Source organism: Corvus hawaiiensis, chromosome 4, assembly GCF_020740725.1.
Source record: "Corvus hawaiiensis isolate bCorHaw1 chromosome 4, bCorHaw1.pri.cur, whole genome shotgun sequence".
Lineage (NCBI taxonomy): Eukaryota > Metazoa > Chordata > Aves > Passeriformes > Corvidae > Corvus > Corvus hawaiiensis.
The window spans coordinates 61,531,398-61,550,547 of NC_063216.1; the positions used below are offsets into that span (position 1 = coordinate 61,531,398).

A 19,150-nucleotide genomic window follows, 5' to 3' on the forward strand; every position below is an offset into this window, starting at 1 on the left:
ACCAATGGGAGGCCCCCGCGTGCCCAGAGAGCTGGGCGGGGGGCGGGGCAGAGCTGCATGAGCGAGCGACGCCCACCGGGCTCGAGCGCCGCCGCCATCATGAGAAAGGGCAGGCACGGGCTCCGCAGGGGCTTCAGAGCCGCCCGCCATCCGTACCTGGCAGCCGCCGCGGAGACCTCTTGCTGCCGGGGGCGTGCCCTGCCCTCACCTAACATGGCCGGCGGGGGAGGAGGTCACGTGCTGGCGGGGCCGGCGCTGCCGCTCCCGCGCTGCCGGCGCCCTCTGCGGGGTGGCCACGTGGGCGCGCGCGCGGTGAGTGCGAGACGGGCGGCGGGCGCTGCCCGGGCCGGCGGGAGGGAGGGGGCAGCGGCCGGGCGGGAGAGCCGCCAGCTGCCCGTGCCTTTACTGCAGCCGGGCCGGAGGGCGTTCCCGGGAGCCCCGCCGGGCGCTGCCAGGCGGCAGTCCCCGCTCTCCGCCTCCCGGGCGCGGGAGCTGTGGCGTGGAGGGAGGGAGCGGGGCCGGGCAGGGCAGGGCAGCCGCCTCCTGAGCGGTGCGCGCGGGGCGCGGTCCCTGCCCCTGCCGCGGGGGCCTGGCGGCTCGGGCGCGGTGCAGCGGGTGGCGTTTGGTCTCGGCCTGAAGCCCCCGCGGAGCCCCCTCACAGGATGACCGGACGGGCGGGACTGCACAGCCGCCCTGGCGCGCACCTGGGGGGCTGGGCTGGGCTGGGCTGGGCGGGTGGGTGGGTGTCCCGGTGTCCCCTGCTGGGGCCGGGGCTCCCGGGGACGAGGGGGGCGCGGGGAGGGTGTTCGGCTTGAATTTAAGTCGGTTTCAGTCGAGAGCATGCTGCATGTTTCTTCCCCGGCTTCAAGAGTGACATTTTTTCTCTATAGCTCCATCGTACCTTTGTGTCTGGTAGTGTCCCATACTTTGTTTCCTGCTTCAACTTTATCTTCTTTTTTTCTCCTAGCTTTTTATTTTTTTTCCCAGCTAGTCCCCAAACTCATGAGGAAGTGTATATAAGAATAGTAACTGTGCGGTTTTTTCCTAATGCAAGAAGAAAAAGCAATCCCAGCAATTACAAGGTTTAAATCTGACCTCATTGAGGTGTTAACTCTAGAACAAAGTTGGAGGAGCTATTAAAGCGTAGGAAAAAAGCCGTGGAAATTTAAGATCGTACAAAAAGGGTTTTGCCAAAACTAGATCAAGAGGGAAGACCTTATGGCAGGGTGCGCTTGGTGGTTCTGCTTAGACGCCTCTGTGTGAGGGAGTGAAATGACTGTAGACAGATTTAACATGCAGTTTGGCTGCCAAACTCTGTGATATCTCTTCTGATGAGTGCCTGAAAAACGTAAGAGATAAAGATGTGGTAGGTTTTTCACGGGAAGAATAAAAAGTCTATTTGAACTAATGATAATTCCACTGAAAAAGTATAAAATGGCAACAAACCATTTTTGATGGAAGTACCTCAGCCTTTTTTTTAACATAAAAATCCGATTTTTTTTTTCACTCAGTTTAATTCCGGGAAAAGATGAATTCTTTATTTTAAAAAACCCTGCTCTTCTATGATTCAGCCTTGATGTAGGTTCCTTGGGGGCAGTCAGTGTGGGTATGTTGTAGAGGCCTGAAGAAGATTCATCTGAAGTTTCCAGAATATGATCAATGGACAAACCTATATGTACTTGCTTATTACTCTAAGCTTCATTATTAAATTATTTTTAATAAGTGAAAATCTGTTTCTGTGGTTTTGGCATTTATAAAATAAAAAACTATAATTGCAAGTATTTTGCTTTTATACGGCAAATTTATTTTAATCATCAAATTCAGTGTCTACCTGTCTTCATAAATTCCACTTGAATTTTGATGCTTGTCAGCATTGATTTTCAACAGAGCAAGTTATCTTGGGTCTTGACAAGACCACTGAATTTATTAGGCTTTATCTCAGAAACCTGGGTGTTGTCTTCATGCTTTGGTTTTTTATCTTCTAGCATGTTTCCCTTCAGGGAATTTCAGTATTTATAATGTATATAATTATCTTCAAGATGTACAAGTATGCTGGCATGCTCACTTTCTTCAGGCATACAAAAGGATTGGAGTCAACAGGATAAAAAAAAAAAGCTTCTGATAAACTGTGTGTGGGATATGTAGCTTCACTTTCATTCTGATTTAGGAAGTTGCAGACTGATTACTCATGTGGTTATCAGCTAAAGATACCAGGAGCAGGCTGTGTTGTAGATTGGCCAGAGGATAATGAATGCAGTATTTATAGTTGAAGGTAATAGCTCTTTATTATGCAGCTGATGTAATTAAGAAGGAAAAAGTTGAGCTTCTTGGCACTTGGATTTTTATATAGGATTTATTATAAGGATTTGTTGGATCCTAAAATACCTGCAGTGTTAAGAAGGTGTGAATTTGGAGTCAGGAATACCTACCTTGCTGGTGAATACCTATATACTGTTTCACCTGATGCATGAGCTGCTCAAGTGTCCTGTAGCTGTGTGCAACAGTGGATTCACCCTTCAGTGTCCATTTTTCTCCTCATTAAAGTTTGGCCAGAAACATGAGATTCGTCTGCATTTATTGGAAGAATTCAGCAAGATTGCCTTCTGTAGACAAGAATTTGTGCAAGATAAATTGCCCTGTGCAAGGACTTAATTCTTGCCAGACACTTTTTGAGGTGCTCCTGATGTCAGTCCCCATGCCTCTTCTCCTACTCCTGTGGGAAAAGGATTCTGTTGTAGCATAAACCATCTTTATCCATTCTCACAAAGTAATACTAGGCACAGGTAAAAAAGGCTATTCCCACTCCCTGGGATGAAGGGTTTGTTTAGGTTCCTGACAATTCTTTGTCTTTGAGCCCAGGCTTAGAGGTTCGGTCACAGTCTGTAGGAGAGGCAATCATCAGAAAAAGAGATGCAGTCAGTGAGATATTTAAAATAATATGTAGATACATGCAATTTACAGGAAATACACAAATTTCAGGATTTATTGGTGCTAGTTGTGCATATAAGGAACATGAGCTTGCTCTTATTTTTACTAATGAGCAGCACAAACATCATTTCAGGAAAAGGTAGCTCTAGGAGGCAGTTGCTAGGAAATCTGCCAACTGTCTTACATCTGTTTGATGGACATATTTAGACCAAAACACAGGAGAAAACATCTCTAACCAAAACCCCAGTTGTACCTTAAAAGTGCTGTTTTTGAAATACCGTTTCTGTGAGAACAGAGCAAGAATAACAATGACCAAAATCTCTTGTCTTTTATTAAATCGTAAACTTACTAAAAATTGGGAAGCTTAAATTAAAAGAACATGACACAGATTTGCTCTGACGTCACCCAGACACATGATTTTATCATAATGATAAAATACAACATAAATACTACCAGAAGAATGGCTCAGCAGTGTTGTGAGATGAAGCACTAGGGAGAGGGGGCCTTCATTTCTGGGTGGAAGTGTGAAGGATGGGGTACAGACTGTCTCATGCCATAGTGACATGTATGGGTGCCAGAGGGGATTTGTCCTTCTCTGGCCAAGTCCAGACCTAACTGCTGGCAAACACAGGAGATCAAAGTGCTCTTTTCTGAATAATTTCTCATCCTCGTGGATCCTCTCCCACTGTTTTTGGAGCCCTGAACAAATAAGAGAGTATGTGCTACAGATGATTTGTAAATCCAATGAGCAGTTAAAGTGAGGGTAAATGACAAAGCTGTCTGTCCCACAAAGCGCAGGCGTAATTGAGGTGACACTCTCAGCAGTGGGGGCAGTATGGAATGCAGAGGGATATACTTTCTTAGGTAGGGTCCATGTTGTCTTGAGATTTTTTAGGTGAAAACTAGAACAATTACATCTACAAAGGGTTGCATAAATCCTGAAATGCTTCCTGAATATATTTTTTACTACTGTAATTCATTGAATGTAGTGAAAAATTTCCTGGATTATTTGACTTATTTGTCTTTGTTTAAACTTTTCGACTGCTGTAGTACATTTTCCTTGCATCATCAATCTTTTTTTCTGGTTGTACACTTCATGCCATGTTATTAATGTAATTTCTTTTTATTTTCTTTTTAATAATAATAGAATACATGTGAATTTCAAAGCCAAGATGGGTCAGAAGAGGAGCTCAAGTGCACGGTCATTTCCATTGCTGCTGCTGCTTATTGTTGTGGCCTTTATTCATTTAACCGTCTGTCCTTTTACAAAAGTGGAAGAAAGCTTTAACCTACAAGCTATTCATGATGTGGTGTACCACCAGCTGGACTTGGATAAGGTAAATTAAAAAGAATGTCTTCAATTTTGGACAGTGTTTTGGACCGTATTGCAATTCCCTGCAATAGGTGTAGGATAAACGCGGTGTGAATATGATTTATTTTCCCTTGATTCTGACTTCCCTATTTTAAGTAGATTCTCCTTTTTGCAGTATGACCATCATGAATTTCCTGGAGTTGTCCCAAGAACGTTCCTTGGACCAATTTTTATTGCTGCTCTTTCCAGCCCAGCTATCTACCTACTTTCTGTGCTAAGAATGTCCAAGTTTTACTCCCAGCTGATAGGTATGAGAACTTCAAATCCTCAGAGATGTCACCCATTAGTCCATCAGTAAAAACGTTGTTGCTACAGTGTTTGGATCAATGGTTAAATCGTGGTGTTCTCCTCAATGAGGGAAAACCGAAACTATGGTACTGGGGGCCAGCATGGCCATTCGGCTCCCTCTTTGGGGAGTAACTAACAGCACACAGAAAGTCCGTGCTAACAAATGTCAGGCAGTGTAGAAAAAGCAAGTGTCTCAAGTGTTTTCAGAGAGTACACTCCCATGTACGCTTCAGAAAGGATCCTTAACTTCAGCATGGCAGCACTGACCTTTGTGCAGAGTTAAAAGTGGATTAGAATAAATAAACTAAATGGAGTTTTGTTTGGGTTTTTGTTTCTTTGAAGGTGGTTATATCGTGGTATCTTAAGTGTTAATCTTCCCGTTACATTGTATAACGTGGCCATTCATCAGTGATCATCTGATACTACTTTTTAATTCCTGGTTTTATTCTCCTAATAGTCCGAGGAAGTTTGGGGCTCAGTGTGATTTACACATTATGGAAGCTTCAGAAAGAAGTTAGAAAACAGTTTGGAGCAACTACAGCATCAATCTTCTGTCTCATCACTGTTACTCAGTTTCATTTGATGTTTTATTGTACAAGAACCCTCCCTAATGTGTTTGCGCTTCCTTTTGGTAGGTATTTCATGGGGAAAAATTTAAAATCTAAAACTTCTTTTCAAGTGTATCAGTAGTTAAAGCACAGGAAAAGTATGGTCAGACCAAATTAACATATCTACTTGATTAAATTGTGTGATAACAAGACTAGAAAGCTTAAGTTGAGGTTTCTTTATTTTTTTTAACCATATATGCTTACAATGACTGTTGAATCAAGTTTTATTGAATCTTGAGTACGTGTGGGTTTTGTCAGATGGCTTTGATTAGCTAGAAGTTTGAGTACACATATCTAATGCATAAAGCATAGAGCTATGGAAAGGCATGAGGTACGCCTGCAGTTCAAAAAAGCCTGTGAACTTAGGCTGCACAGGAAACAACTTTCTCATGAGACTGTGGAAGAAATTCCTACTGCAACATCTCTATGTTCCTCTTCTGAAGTTGTCTACAAATGCAGCAGTTTCTACACTTAAAGTAAAAAAAGAAAAAAAACCAAAACCCTTCTCTACATATAGTTTTCCCCCAGAGCTGATGAGAAGGAAAATTAATCACATGTGAGAGATATTAACTGAGTCACTAAATGCTTCAGTGCAAGTTGTTCCGCTAATAAAATTGTGAGGTTGATGTAAGAACCTGTATAGATCAGAAATGAGAAACAAAAGCAGATGAATTGTCAGATAAACTCTGTGTAGTAATAAATGCCTCAGGTAATTTCTACAGGTATTAAAAAATACAAGTTATTTCATGATCTTCTACTCTTAATATTTCATATGTTTTCTTTAGGATCATGAGCACTTTACTATATAGAGATTTAAATTAAAGTAGGGACAGCTTCATCTGTAGAGATATAGTGTGTTCCACTTAATCATGCAAATGAATTTATAGATCTTTCTCCCTAACTGCTCAGCTGATACTGAGCAATAATAATTATGAATTGTAGTTTGAGAGGCTTTCAGTACTCCTTTAGGTTTGTTTTTCCTTTTTCCCCCCTCAACATTCAATTAAATATGCTGTCTAGAAAGAGTTCCCATGTGTTCCTTCTGTGGTTATACTTTTCCTGATTATTTAAGCATCAACAATATAAAGCTGTGCGTTGTTCTAAACTACATTTTTCTAACGCAGGAAGAATTTCTGGACTCGAAATGTTAAGAAGACCAAGAGAGGATTGGTGGGAAGTTAGAGGAACAAAAAGACAGCATTGAGTGTTACCCTTTAGAAAATTAATAATTCAGTATGTCGGATGATGTATTTTGGGGTTTTTGTTTGTTTGTTTTTTGCAGTGCTTCTGGCATTGACATTTTGGATACAGCAAAAGCAAAGGCCATTCATTTGGTTCTCAGCTTTGGCGATCATAGTCTTCAGATCAGAGCTCTGCATATTCTTAGGCCTCATGCTCCTGGTGACATTATTAACTAAAAGAATCTCCATTTTCAAGGTGCTTTCCCATGCTGTTCCTGCTGGAATGTTTTGGTTGGGTAAGTGTTTGCTTGGAAGAAAGCAAATGACATTGAATTCAAGAGAAGTCTGGAGTTTTGACTGATTTATCTGGTGAATAGCCCTTAAGGTGCTTTTTTGGGGGGGGATGGGGGTGGGGAGAGGCGGTAAGCGGGGTGTTGCGGGTTGTTTTTGTTTTAGTTTGACTCTATTTGCTAATAATACGACAAGATCTTTTATTTCTTTGAAAATTTCTGTGAGGAAATAGGTGTGCAAAGAGCAGAGAAAGCTACTATGGCCTCTTGTCTTTAGATGCTTACAGTGTAATGTCCTGATCTTAAAGAGGCTTAGATGTGCAAGTTGACTTCATTACAATTAGTACTTGGCTGTAGCTACTTGTGCATATTATTGGTTGTAGTATCTATTGCCGTGGTGATGAGCTGAGTCCCAGGATAAAATACAATGGTGTGACAGACAGAGATACCAAGCAAGAGGGTTGTGGGAGAGTTACAGTTCAGCTCTGTTCCCTTATTAAATTAAATTTAACAGCTTCAATGATTTCCATGCTGAAGAGGTTGAAGAATTCCCTTGTCTCTGTCCATCTGTGGAAGACCCGTGTATATATGCACCTAAATACTCTTAAGCTGCTCTGCCAGCCTGCCTAGTTAAAAATGCTGTTATCAGATACGTGGTGATGACCCTCAAAGTGTGCACAATAGGAACACTTCACAATTATGCCAGGTGCATTTGGAGGCACCTCATGATGTAAGAGTTTGGATGTCCAGTGGAAATTAACCACTGGCACTCCCTTTTCCTATTTGAGCAAAATCCCTAAATACCAGAGCAGTTTTCACAGAGCTGAGTGGAGGAGATGGGGCTGACAGTTTTGCTGCTTTTCTTCTTGCCTTTCATTCCTTATCCTCTTTCTCCCTCCACCTAATGAATAGTAATAGAATAGAAACGTCATGATTGTTTTTTCTGACTTAACAAAAAACAACTTTAGCTTTACAATAAAAATTTATTTAGTACTATTTGAAGTTAACATGAGCTTCTTATCGTTCACTACATTTAATGCTCTTAATACTCTTTTAAAACAAACCTCATTTAAACCACTTTTTTCACATCTTGGGTTGGAGTGGGGTGAATCCCAATTGGATTCATATCTAACATGCTTCTTTTAAGGCTTTTATTCAGAAGTATCTCCCTTTCCTGCATTTCCTCTTCAAGACAGACATATTCAGCCTTCTCTATGGTTTCTGGTGAGGCTTACAATGCATGTTTCAGTTAATTTTGGTCTCAGTATGCTGTATATGTGCTATTTGGATGTGTTAGTTTGCTTTGCCCTGGTTTTTAATTCATGCAGATTTGTATCCCTTTAATTCTTCTAGGGCTAACAGTTGCTGTGGATTCTCTGTTTTGGAGGCAACTTGTGTGGCCTGAGGGGAAAGTGCTCTGGTATAACACAGTTTTAAACAAAAGTTCCAACTGGGGAGTATCCTTTGCAACATCCAGGGAAAAAGAACACTACCAGCCAAAGCAAAGTCGTGATGTGACTTATTCCTGAGACTCAGGGTGTTAGATTCTATTTTATATTATTTGAAACTTACGAGAGACAATGTCTGTCTCGTAGGTGTTTCTGCAAATTTTAAGTTTCCTCTGCTAACTTTTTTCTTGCCTCTTTGTGTTCTACCAATGTAAAGCCAGGTTTCTTCCCCTTGGTTTTTCATGTTGCCCGTCATTAGTGCCATTTGATGTGCCTCTGTTGGGTGATGTGAACACAGTTAAGCAGCTGCTTTTAGTTCTCCAAAGATAAGGCGACAAGGCAGGAAACGAAAGGCCAGAAGAATGTGTATACAAAAAGTATACTGCATATTTGCAAATATATACCCAAAAATTTGTGGGGACTAGTGTAAAGAATAATTACTTTAGTTGTTAGCAGTGAAAACATCCTTAACTCTTTTCACCTTGAAGACCTCTCCCTTCTTGTGGTATTTCTATTCAGCCCTGCCTCGTGCTTTGGGATGCAGCATAGTATTTGTACCTTTAGGGGTAACAGAAAAGAGAACTCGGATTTTACTTTTGCCAGCACTGGGCTTTATTTTCTTGTATTCGTTTCTCCCACACAAAGAGCTGCGTTTCATCATCTATACTTTCCCTGTCTTCAACATAGTGGCTGCTAAAATGTGCTCACGAATGTAAGTTCAAAATCCTGTTTGTTTGTTGGGTTGTTTTTCCTCTAAAAATGCAAAACAAAAGCTATTATTACTATTCTTATGCACTTTTTTCCATCTTGAAGTCTGGACCATACTGAAATGTTCATATGCCATAGAAAGGAGGTCAAGGTCATTTGTACCCATTTGACTACAGAGAGAAGTGGAAACAGGGAAAAGTCAAATGCTTTGACAGGACTATTTGGGAAGTCTGGAGGAGAATTGAGAATAGAGCCCAAATTTTACTGTTCTGTTGTTACAATGCAGTTTATTTTATCTACCAGAAAAAAGACATATTCCAATGTACTCTTGTGCTGTTAACACAACTTAGCTCAGGAGATAGTTCAATACACAGACAAGGCTTGTGAAACAGGGAGTTAAACAGTTGTGTTTGGGTATATTGAGTAAACAAATTGAAGTTCAGAGTTTAACTTCTTTGAAAGAGAATACATTCATAGCTGAAGTTTTTAAACAAAGAAAGACTTAGCTTTATTGATAAGTTTGTCTTAGCTTTATTAATGAGAATAATCTAAGTGTCCCTAGAAGTTAATCTTCTAGAAATTGCTAATAAATACATGCCATACAGGATTAATAAAATTTGCATTAATCTTTATTTATATAGAAGTGGAGTTAGTTATGTCACAGTAGTTAGTGACCAGTATGAAAGAAAATAATAGTTTATTCTTCCTTGTTTTTCTCTTCCTCAACAGTCTGAATAACTACCGGAGATCCTGGCTGTACAAACTTGGATCTTTCTTTATTATAATGCATCTTCTAGCTAATGCTGTTTATTCAGGAACATCTTTATATGTTTCACATTTCAATTATCCTGGAGGAGTGGCAATTCAGAAGTTACATGAGTTGGTACCTTCAACAGCAGGTATGTAAAGCTGGCTTGAGGTATGTTCACCTGATTTTAATTCCAGTATGTCTTTACATGTATTGAATACTACTTTTTCAAACTAGGTACATGCATGTTTTTTGTTACTATTTTGTTAATTTAGTGTACTTAGAAGAATTTTGAAACTGTATTCTGTTTTCTTTATTTATGTAGATGTCTCTGTTCATATTGATGTGGCTGCAGCACAAACAGGAGTTTCTCGGTTTCTAGAAATCAATTCCGATTGGAGGTATGTTCTGAATGAGGTATTTTGATCTGAGGACAGTAGCCTGCTTTTTCCCTTTTTGCATATGCACAGGGACAAGCACTGCAAACACAATTTCTGGTACAGCGTATTTATTAAACCAGCTCAAGAACAATGTGAATCTTCAGAGAATTGTTGATGTCTGCAGTGCTGCCATTTCAGAAATAAAGCACTGCAGTATTTTTTCATTGTTTTGGTTGATTCTGATTTGCCTATAAAGCATAGAATATTTCAAAGGATGAGAGGAAGTAGCCTCAAGTTGTGCCAGGGGAGGTTTAGATGTGATACTAGGCAAAATTCCTTCATGGCAAGGGTTGTCAAGCACTGTAACACGCTGCCCAGGGAAGTGGTGGAGTCACCATCCCTGAAAATGTTAAAAAAATGTGTGAATATGGTGACTATTGGACTTGATGCTCTTAGGTATCTTTTCCAATCTTAATGATTCTCTGATTCTAAAGATGTCAGAAACAGCACAGAAATTGTTAGCTTACCAAAATTTACACCAATATATTAAATGCAGCTAGGTTTGGTACCCCACTGTTCACCTTGTGAAACAGAGATGTTCTTGGCAGAACAGCGTATAGTTACTTGTTTGTCTGAATGATGTGTGGCAATGTGAGGTTCATGTACATTTTAATATTGAAAGTCTGTTTTTATGTGGAACATCCTTCATATAGATGGCGTTGAAGCTGCAGCTGTGAACATACTCATTAGCTCTGAGAGAAGGCTGTTGAGTGCTTTGTTACTATGACCAGCAGTGATAGATAAACACATCTAAGAGTTGGAATATTGGAATGAATAGTAGGAAACATTGTGGGATGGCATTATTTGCTTTTCAGGATGCAAACCAAAACCTTTCTGATTCTTAGGCCTACCTCTTCAGCTGAAGTGTAAGTTTTTAATTTAAATGAAAATCATCTTAATGAAAATGATTCATTAGAAGGTGACACAAATCCTCCCTTTGTAGTGCAGAAAACAAAAGCAACACAAGCAGATTTTGGTTTAAGAGGTGCTCTGAGCATGGAGGGTTTTTTCCTGCAGTTACAGTATTGAAGACCAGATGAACAAACATAATTTAATTATTAGGATGTTTAGAGATAAAAGTACTTTGGAAGTAAAGCTGAAGAAGGGGAAAGAATGCTTCCAGGAGAATTCCAAAAATCATTGATCTTGCTATGCCTTTTTTTATTTCCAAGCACTCTCATAATGGTATAGACTGTCTAAAGCCTTCCCAGTTACCTACTGTTTATTTCAAATTATTTTTTGTATATTGAATCTAGAGAAAGTCTTAAGCCATGAATCAGGAGGAGACATTAAGCTGCTAGAGTACAGGGGATAGAACATGCATGATAGCTAAAATGTTTCAGTTTTTGGGGTTTTTTAATAAATACACACACTACTCTGAATACAAGTCTACTCTCTAAATAGTGCTTCATTCCAATGCGCTTTTTGAGTTGGTGAGTTTTGGATTGCTTTGGGCTTGTAAGGCTGCAGTGTAGTGCGATTGGAAGGTGAATGAATAATATCCCTGTCACTGATGGATGTTTCATAGTGTTGCAGCTACAGAGCAGGTTCTCACTTTTATCTGTACTCAGCAAAACAAAGCCTCAAGGAAGGGCTGATTCAGCATAAAGTTTCACATCAAAAGAATCAGGCAAAATCCACAACTAAGCATCATACACAAGACTACCTCTTGGTCTGACAGCACAGTAGTGCAAAGTTTAGTGACACAAACTGTCCATTTTCTCTTTGTCCAAGAAAATGACAGCCTTTCAGATGGGTGAAAAATAACTTAGCATCTTCATAGACAGTGTATGTCAGGTAGAAACAGATTAGGGATGAGGTGGCTATGAAGGCTGATGATTCATCAGATAACTGCAATCCATAAATAAAAGTGTCTTAAAGTTAACAGCTTTCAGTAGTGTGCTCAGATTAGATCTATTTGCCTCAAGAAAAACGCAAGCGATCTATTATTTTTCTTCAAAGGGTGATGGAAAGGAGCTTGATGCAGGTTCTTACACAGAACAGGTGTTACAGTCTTGTCTTCAATTAGTGCAGTCTCTTTGAACCCTGAATAAATATGCTGTGTAAGCTTAAAATATTTAAAAATAATAAAATTCAGAAATGCTTGCAGCCAGATGAAAGGCCTTTTACTTGCTGATGAAGAAAATGTGAAATTAGTAGTTGGTAAGGTTGTTACAAAGTAATGCTGTTCTTTCTGCCAGTTTGGATGCATCTATCAACCTAAGGGGTATTGTGATATTTTTGGAAATAGCAGGTGAAATCAACGTGCAATTGTTTTAGAAGAAGAAAACACCTGTTCAGTGTGCAAAGTCTAATTCTGCATTATATGGTGTGTTTAGTAACACACACAAATTCTGCCAGCCTGGGGACTTTTCTGAGGTGCCAGAATTTTAGTTAACAATCCACAGAAAACCTTTAGTTTTCCATAAAGTACTTCCTTCAAATATCTTAAGTGTTAATCACTGCCCCGTCAGGCGGCATTACAAAAATATCAACAGAGATTTCAGGGAATTCAGGCAGATGAGAGGCCAGGCCTGCAAAGACACACATTGCCAAAGATGCGGGCTGGATTTAATCCTAGGTGCATTTTAGGGTATGTAGGGCTGGGACTGCTCTGCTTCCCTACCTTTGTCCATGCCTGCAAGGAAAGTCACAGCCTGAGTAAGATGCCTGTGAAATGTGTGCAAGGATTCAGGTGCCTAAGAATAGGAGCTCCAGGTACTGGTAGAAAACAGTTCACAGAACAGGGCAACAGAAAAGGTGAAGAATGGGGCACTGCTCTTCACTCAGATTACAGAGCCTAACAGTGGTTTATGGAGTGTTTTGGAGTGAACTTACCTCTTTCTTCTCCTTTGAAGTTGCTGGATTGAGGACTCGATCAGGCTGCCATGTCCAGTATGAATATCCTAACCCTTAGGCTATAAAGTGCACTGGACTCTCCTCAGTGAATGAGTAAATAACTACTGCAAAGTAGAACCATGTCTTCATGAGACAGAGAGGGAGACCTGTCCTGATTCCTAGAAGATTAAAGGGGTTCATACAGCTCTTAAGAGATAATGAACTTCAGTTTTGGGCTTAGATCAGATGAAAAGTGGCTGAAACTAGATCTTTCACATCCCTGCCAAATGGCTAAGTCGCTTGTTTTCTCATCCTGTAAATTTCCTCTACAGCTAGATTGAACATAAGTCTTTTTAAGAAATAATTGTAAGTGTACATAATAAATAATCCTAGAACTCAGTAGTTACTTTTTTTTTTTTTTTTTTTTTTTTTAATATATGATTTATATGTATTCTGGTACTTAAGCAGTTTATAAAAGCTGACCCAAAGTGGCCTGCCCAAACATGTAGTAGATCAGGGAACTGAACTTATGAATAACAAATGCCAAATTAGTACTGTAACTACCAGGCTCTTTCTTTCCTCCAGTGTTCAAGGAGGTCTTCTCCCTGCTGCTCTCTGAGGCTCCTGCTCTAATGTATGCCTACCAGAAGAAAAAGGTTTCTGCTTAAGTACCACATAACGTACTTTTTAGAATTACTAAAAAACCCCACAAACAAACAAAAACCAGCAAAAAAACCAAAACCAAAACAAAAAACCCACCTTTCTCCAAATGCAGTTCTTGTAGAGCAAAACTTTAAAATTGGCCCAGTTTCTTAGGCTTTGGTGTCCTTTCTCCACTGAATTCAAATAGGGAACTAGTAAATTTTCTAGGAGTTGTGGTTTATATCACAATAGCAGCAGAAAGACTTGCATGGAATGACCAAGCCCCTAAATTCTTCAAAATTACTATTTCCTCTTCTAGTACTATTTGATCAGGAGATGTAATTGAGAATGTTCCTTTTTGTTTCATCTTGGATGCTACATGCCTCTGCAATAATGGCCATAATAGGTAAAGCAAGGAATAAAAATGAACTTTCTTTATTCTTTACAGGTATGACAAAAGAGAAGATGTTAAACCAGGAGACCAGTTGATGTTTTCTTACACACATATACTGATGGAAACAAACCCTCTTCAAATATCACATTATAAGACAACCCACAGGCCACTGGCAAATATACCTGGCATCAGTAAAATTGGGTTGAACCTTAGTGCACTACCTCCTTTTACTTTAAACTTGAAACCAAAACTAGTACTGTTGGAAAAACTTCCTCTATCATCTTGATTGTGAATTTTAAGTAAGTCTTTTGATGTGATTTTCCTGATGACTGAACTATGTAAGACAGCAGCAAATTGTCATTCCAGCACTGCAACTCAGCTTCTTTGGAAAGGCACGGAAAATCTCTGTATTTATTGGTATTTAGCTCCGTCCTGTTTCTTACATAACTATTACAGTGCATTCCTAGTCAGTATATACTCAGTATACTGAGTTGTATTGTTAGATGTGTTTGAGAGAGGTTGCCTGCAAGTTTAGTGATATAAGTAAAACCTGTCTACTTGGTTTGGCAGTCTGTTTCATCATGTAGCACAGGCACGTCTTAATTGTCCCATATAAAATACAAAATCAACAGGCTTGTGCTACGGCAATAATTTGATATGTAATCTGTGTGTACAAAGATGTATTTCTTAATGTATCTGCAGGATTGTAACCCCCTCAGCTGTCAGATCACCTGTGTGAAACCTAATGATGTTATCAACATAGGAAAGCCATATTCATTGTAGCTTCATCATCATATCTAATTGTGCCCTGTAGGCTACCAAACTAATGAAAGTGAAACATTCACTTAAAAAGCAGTTGGACCTCTTGACAAGCACTGTTTTATAACAGATTTGAGTACTGAGGATGATTATCTTCATTCCAACAGTTAATGAAAAAGCAGCAACTTGGATTTTCCAGGAAAATGAATTTTTAAAATGATGTTTCCCCTCTTCTGCTGTAATGATACCTTAATTTGCAGTGCAAAAATTTACCTACGAAAATACTTACTTCAAGATAGGTGCTGTTTTCCTTTTTTTTTATTAAGTAATCCCTTTGGAAAGGAGTACTCTAATGTGCCATGTGCTGCATTCTATCAACTAGAATAAGATTGCATGCTCTGTAGTTTCTTTATTAGATGTTCCTATTAAGGATGTCTGCATAGATTGCTGAATGGAACAAGGAAAAAAGTTAGAATTTTGGTTAGGGCCAGTTGTAATATGATAGAAGCTCCATTAGTGTAAAATACCTGAATTGCTGAAATTATCATGGGCAGAAAACTTTTCCTTGCTGACTGAAAACTTGAGTAAAATGTAATTATGGAATAAAGTGGTTTAGGTTTTATTTGTTTGTTTTCTTTTTACTCTTAAACTTGCTTGATTCAGGAACTACCTTTACCTGTGTATTTTTCCGTTTTTGGGACCATGTTTTCTTTTTATCCTCTAGATTATGTATCAGAGGAACTGATCTGGTGGGGTGGAGCCTGCTCCCTCGTGGGTGGCTGTTGTTGCCCAGGCTTCCTCAGCCTGAGCAGATCTGGCAAAGGCAACCTGCAGAACTTGTTGGTCCAGTCTCTGGCCTCTCTTGAAATTTAAATCGTTCAAGTATTATCTATTTGACTTGTCTTTGGAAGAAAACTTAACTTCCTCCAAAGCCAGTCTGAACATCAAACAATTCACAAGAGACAGAAGGAAATACATGTGCAAATAGCTGCAAATTTGGAACCACACAAAGGGAAACTTGTTTAAGGATGTAGGTAGGCCTTCATGTTAAGGCTAATCATGGACTTTATGTAACTCCCCCACACTGTAATCCACAGCTCAAGAACCCAAACTAAAATTTATTCTGCCCAGGCGTATACAAATGTCAGTGTGGTTACTCCAGCTTTCCAAATCCCCAGTTGTCAGAATCCCTCTGCAGGAACTTGCTTCTGTTACCTACAGAGAAAACCTAGGGCTACTATGCTTGAAGAATAGGCATCTCAAGCTACTGTCTGAGGTGGCACAGAATATGTAGACATGAGGCACTTGAAGAGTTTCACCTTGCTGAGTTATCATACACCATGTAGGGTCCTTCCACAGACTTTTACTCTGGTGTGTAGGTACTACCTGTGGGACTTACACTGGTGATGGTGTTCAGCTATGGAGCTTGAGTGTACTACTGTTCACAGCCTCATCACCCATGGAATAGAAACCACCTGCTCAAACTGGCCTTTTACTCTGTTTGGGGTAGAGAAAAGTAAAATACATGCAAAGAGACAGGAAAAAGATACTGTAGTTCTGAAGTGTCTGAAGTTTATTTGGGCCCTGTTATATTTATTCTCCATATATGGGTATTCAAAGTGCTTAGTTTGAAAATCTACAACTTTGGTTTTGTAGATAAAAGGGCTAGATTGTGACCAAGGCAATACATGGAGCACCACAGTACCTGTGGCTATATGACCTCTCTAACAGCATGTATTAGGGAAAGTTTAAGCTGGATAATAGGAAAAAGTTCTTCACCCAGAGGGCAGTTGGACACTGGAACAGCTCCCCAGGGAAGTGGTCACAGCACTAGCCTGACAGTTCAAGAAGTGTTTGGACAACACGCTCAGGCACCTGGTGTGACTCTTGGAGATGTCCTGTGCAGGGCCAGGAGCTGACTTTTGATGATGTTTGTGTGTCCTTTCTAACTATGATTCTATGAGTATCCACCTCAAGCACAGGCCATGAATATTATGGTGGCCCACACTTGGAATAAGGGGCAGCTGGCGAATTGGGATGAAGTTTTTCCCTAAAGGCTGCTTTGAATAAAACAAGAAATCCTTGGAACAGAAACTAAATCCATCTCTCCTTTTTCTTAAATGAATCTTGTCACCTCCAGATCTTGTGTTGCTGTTCTTTAGCTCCACAAAAACAATACAGCTTTTCTCCTTTAATATAAATTAATATTCAGTGTACTTGCATGGAGGAAAGAAGTGTGAGTTTAAGTCCCCTTAGATATAAGAGGGCATGAAGGAAGTCTCTTGCTCCTACAAACTTGAAGTGGGGTGTTACAAGTTCTTCTGCATTTGGGGGACATAGAAGGAAGAATGAATCGGACAGGTAGGAGGACAGAAACTGAACACTTGGGGGAATTTCTGAGGGGACTTTAATAAATTTCTCATGCCTATTTAAATTCTTAAAAGAAAAACACCTTTTGACTTGAATGATTACAAGCAATCCTATCATAAAGTTCAGCTTTTCTAAACAAAAGCAGAAATAAGGTGAGCATATTGAATTAACTGAAGATTGAATTAACCTAAATAAAGCAAAAAGATAGTACAGTTCATCTATAATGCTGCTATAGAATGAGATTTTTTTTAGGGTGTCTTGTTAAAATCTCCAAGGGTCAAATGCGTAGCATCATCCATTGCTCTTTCAAGTTTCACTTAATTTCTTGCAAGCAATGCTTGTTCCTGTAAAAAGTCCAACAGATTATTTGGTCAAAAACACATCACCATGTCATTTTACATGGAGAAGGTGAAAATCATGGTCTTACAGCCTGAGATACAGGACATTCTTGTTATAAAACTAAAAGTAACTGCATAGGAAAAAAGCTGTGGAACTTGGCCAATAGAGGACATTTCTAGATGCTGAAAGTAAAAGCTGCTTCAAAATAAAGTTAAACTGATCGCTCTCACATCAAGGACCAAAAGAACTAAAGATCAAGGAACAACCTCCAGTTCACAAAGTCTCTAATATCAAGAACTGGGAAAAAATCAGAGTGTATTTACCTTATACCTGGCCTAAGTACTTGCTATGGGTCTTCTCTCTTGAGCTAAACTGGGGTGAGGAGACATGGAGAATGGTTGTGTTGGATCTGACATCAAATACATTTATCTGCTACCACTGAGGAAAAACCAGAATATGTCTCAGGTTCTTCCCTTGTCTGTCCATCAGAACACCACGTCAGTGCAACCTATCTGTATAACACATTCTGAAACACTGAGCACACTCTTTTTTCTTGCTCCCTGGCCATTTCACACATCCCCTTAGTGAGACAGAACAAGCTTGAGATCGTGCTGCTACTCCTGCAGTTACAGTTGTTCCAGAACCATTCTTTTTTTCCTGAATACTTATAGTTCTTCCCATAATGGTAAGGAGCTTGAAAACTGATACAAGGTCTTAGCATTGGTTTGCTGTATCAATTTCAATGCAAGAAAGTGTCTCCCTTGCATCTGACAGCATTTTTTCATAACTTATATAGAAATTCCACAAATTACAGCCTAGTGTTGCTTCCCTTCCTTTACTACCTTAAATACTCCCTTTCTACTACCACCCTCAAAGAGCTTTCCTTCTTAGTGTTCAAAGGCTCTTTCTTGTACAAGTGACTTCACTTTCTGTTTGCAGGAAAAGAAAACTTGTCAACAAGCTGAGTTTATCACTGATTTAAGCAAGAGGGTTTAGCCACAGCTAGCTCAGTGAGCTGGTTACATTAGTCTCAACTATACCAAGACTAATGTTAAGAGGCTGTTGAACAGTGATACATGAAATGTATCACTATCTGCTTAACATGGGACACCAAAGACTAAAAGGGCATTTGCAAAAATCCTTAAGCTAAATAAATACCTCTGCAAAGGTTTTCTTCATTTCCTATTTAAGTATGTATGATTTCTAAGTGTAACTCTTCCATTTTGTATGCAGCTACTTATTTTAGATCAGATCTTTAGATAAACATGAGCAACTACAACTACTTTTGGTTGCTCATTTCAGACTTTTGTTTATGATAGAAAGGGCAGTCAGTGTTTCCTCTGAAATTCTACATCTTACTGTCATGGGCAGTCTTTCACCAAGTCTGCTTTATTTCAGCTACAACTGCCCTTGGTTCTGTACCAAGGTGTCATCTGTTGGTTTGTGCCAAGTGTAAGGTAAAAATGCTGCCGAAATGCAGTCCCCCGTTTCCTTTAAAACTGCCAACTTAAGAAGCTGGAAGAAGGCATTGCTTCATAGATTAAGTAAGAGTCAGGGACTGCTTAGACAAAGATTCACTCCTTAGAACCTAAGCTGATACTCGAGTTGGGGACATCACCATGGTTACTATTTCTGGTTGGCATACTCATTTTATGAAATCACTTTTGGGTCAGCTTTGCAATGAAACCAAGAAGGTAAAGAATCACTTTCTTGTTGCTAAGAATGAAGCAAAAGATGAATATGTTTGTGAAAGAGTAAAATGCTTAGTTTATAAAATCTAAATCTGAAACTAGAAAG

At 39.7% G+C, this 19,150-nt stretch overlaps 1 protein-coding gene across 2 annotated transcripts; it reads left to right on the top strand.

Annotated features, from left to right (window-relative positions):
• The first annotated feature begins 149 nt into the window (after positions 1 to 149).
• ALG12 (ALG12 alpha-1,6-mannosyltransferase) lies at positions 150 to 15,266 on the top strand. Of its 2 annotated transcripts, none has more exons than XM_048300233.1 (10): positions 150 to 312; positions 4,076 to 4,265; positions 4,416 to 4,548; positions 5,046 to 5,219; positions 6,479 to 6,673; positions 8,021 to 8,124; positions 8,604 to 8,827; positions 9,553 to 9,722; positions 9,897 to 9,972; positions 13,940 to 15,266. In XM_048300233.1, the coding sequence occupies exons 2-10, from the start codon at positions 4,101 to 4,103 to the stop codon at positions 14,169 to 14,171; spliced, it is 1,473 nt and encodes a 490-aa protein (XP_048156190.1). In that variant the 5' UTR covers positions 150 to 312; positions 4,076 to 4,100; the 3' UTR covers positions 14,172 to 15,266. The 2 variants fall into 2 exon arrangements, with proteins under 2 accessions (XP_048156190.1, XP_048156189.1); XM_048300232.1 differs by lacking the exon at positions 150 to 312 and adding an exon at positions 798 to 1,082.
• The last annotated feature ends 3,884 nt before the right edge of the window (positions 15,267 to 19,150 follow it).

What these genes read in the sequence shown, in the direction of transcription:
- ALG12 (XM_048300232.1), top strand. Translation starts at nt 1,048, where the DNA reads ATGCAAGAAGAAAAAGCAATCCCAGCAATTACAAG. An exon ending in ACCAGCTGGACTTGGATAAG is followed by an intron (nt 4,266 to 4,415) that starts GTAAATTAAAAA and finishes TCCTTTTTGCAG; the next exon opens with TATGACCATCATGAATTTCC. An exon ending in GTTGGTACCTTCAACAGCAG is followed by an intron (nt 9,723 to 9,896) that starts GTATGTAAAGCT and finishes TTATTTATGTAG; the next exon opens with ATGTCTCTGTTCATATTGAT.